The sequence below is a fragment of the Arachis duranensis genome, chromosome 4 (genome assembly GCF_000817695.3).
Source record: "Arachis duranensis cultivar V14167 chromosome 4, aradu.V14167.gnm2.J7QH, whole genome shotgun sequence".
NCBI classification, from domain to species: domain Eukaryota; kingdom Viridiplantae; phylum Streptophyta; class Magnoliopsida; order Fabales; family Fabaceae; genus Arachis; species Arachis duranensis.
Genome location: NC_029775.3, coordinates 89,235,120 through 89,236,276, shown reverse-complemented (window position 1 = coordinate 89,236,276; position 1,157 = coordinate 89,235,120). Strand labels below are relative to the sequence as shown.

The 1,157-nt window shown below is 32.5% G+C and overlaps 1 protein-coding gene across 6 annotated transcripts in view; it reads left to right on the top strand.

The window, feature by feature from the left end:
* LOC107484872 (RNA polymerase II C-terminal domain phosphatase-like 2) overlaps positions 1 to 659 on the top strand; it is a 12,522-nt gene extending 11,863 nt beyond the window's left edge. For all 6 annotated transcript variants that reach the window (XR_001591279.3, XM_052260239.1, XM_052260238.1 and 3 more), the window contains one exon: positions 306 to 659. Coding sequence is in view for 5 of the 6 variants with exons in the window: in XM_052260239.1 (XP_052116199.1) it covers positions 306 to 345 (40 nt within the window). In the remaining variant the exon portion in view is untranslated. The remainder of the gene's footprint in view (positions 1 to 305) is intronic.
* The last annotated feature ends 498 nt before the right edge of the window (positions 660 to 1,157 follow it).

Below are 1,157 nucleotides of genomic sequence, written 5' to 3'. Positions count from 1 at the left end.
GTTAAAGTTGACATTGTTTGTTTGTTTTTCCCCCTCTCTTTTGTGCGGTATTTAATCTTTATTGGCTACTTTTTTCACGCATTACTCGTGTGTCTTCAAATAACCTGGGTTACAAATTGTCTGAATCCTTGGTTTAGGTACTACTGTTGGATCTAATGTTTATATGCTGCTGATCTGCGATAAGCTAATGTCATTGTTGCAGTAAATATGTGCATTCTTTTGCACTGTCTTCCTTCAGAAGAAAAATTTAAGTTTTCCTTCGTGTATTTAGTGTCAATTCTTAGTTTTGTTAATTCTCCTTTCAGGTTGCCCCAGTCTATTCCCAATAAACGGTTGAAGGAATGAGTATGTTGCAAGATGACACAAAAACTTCCATCATTGTATTAATCAGAATCTTCTTACCTCGTGAAACCGCATATAATCATTTTGGAGGCAACAAAAGGTCTTGTATGTTATTTGCTCATGTAATATCTGCCATAGCGTTTTTGGATATGCTTTGGCTACTCTCCTTGTTAATTTCTTTCACTATAGAGAGGGGCATGTTTTTTTGGTTTTGCCCTACTATTTTTCACATTTTTAGGATCTGGTATAGCCTCATTGTTAATGTTTCATTAGTTTGAACATAAATCACAAGAAAAGAAATAATATTTAATGTGTAATCTATTAGCATTCCCCCCTATTGCATTGTTGCTTGAATATAGTTGACGCTTGCCCCCTTATTTCTGTTGGCTGGTGGCTGGTTAGATAGTTGATCCCGTTTGGTTGGACTAACTTGAGACGGTTATGTAACAATTGTGTCAATTTCGAACCATCAACTTATTGTTTGTTGGTGACTATTTCTATGAAGAGATTTTTATGTGAAGATTGTATTGCAAACTATTAGATGGTTTCATAAGTTTTACTGAATATGATTAATTGAACCGTCTAACGGTTTACAATATCATACAATATCATTTTCACATGAAGATTTCTTTATGGAAGTAACTATCTTGTTTGTTAAATAATGTGTATAAAATTATGAAAGTTTTTGTGTTTTATCATCTCTATTTATATATTATATAAAAGTTGATTTGATACAAGTTTATTGTAACATGAGCTTGTCATAGTTTCTTAAAGTATCATGCAAGTTATATTGAATAGATGACAATCATCGTTAA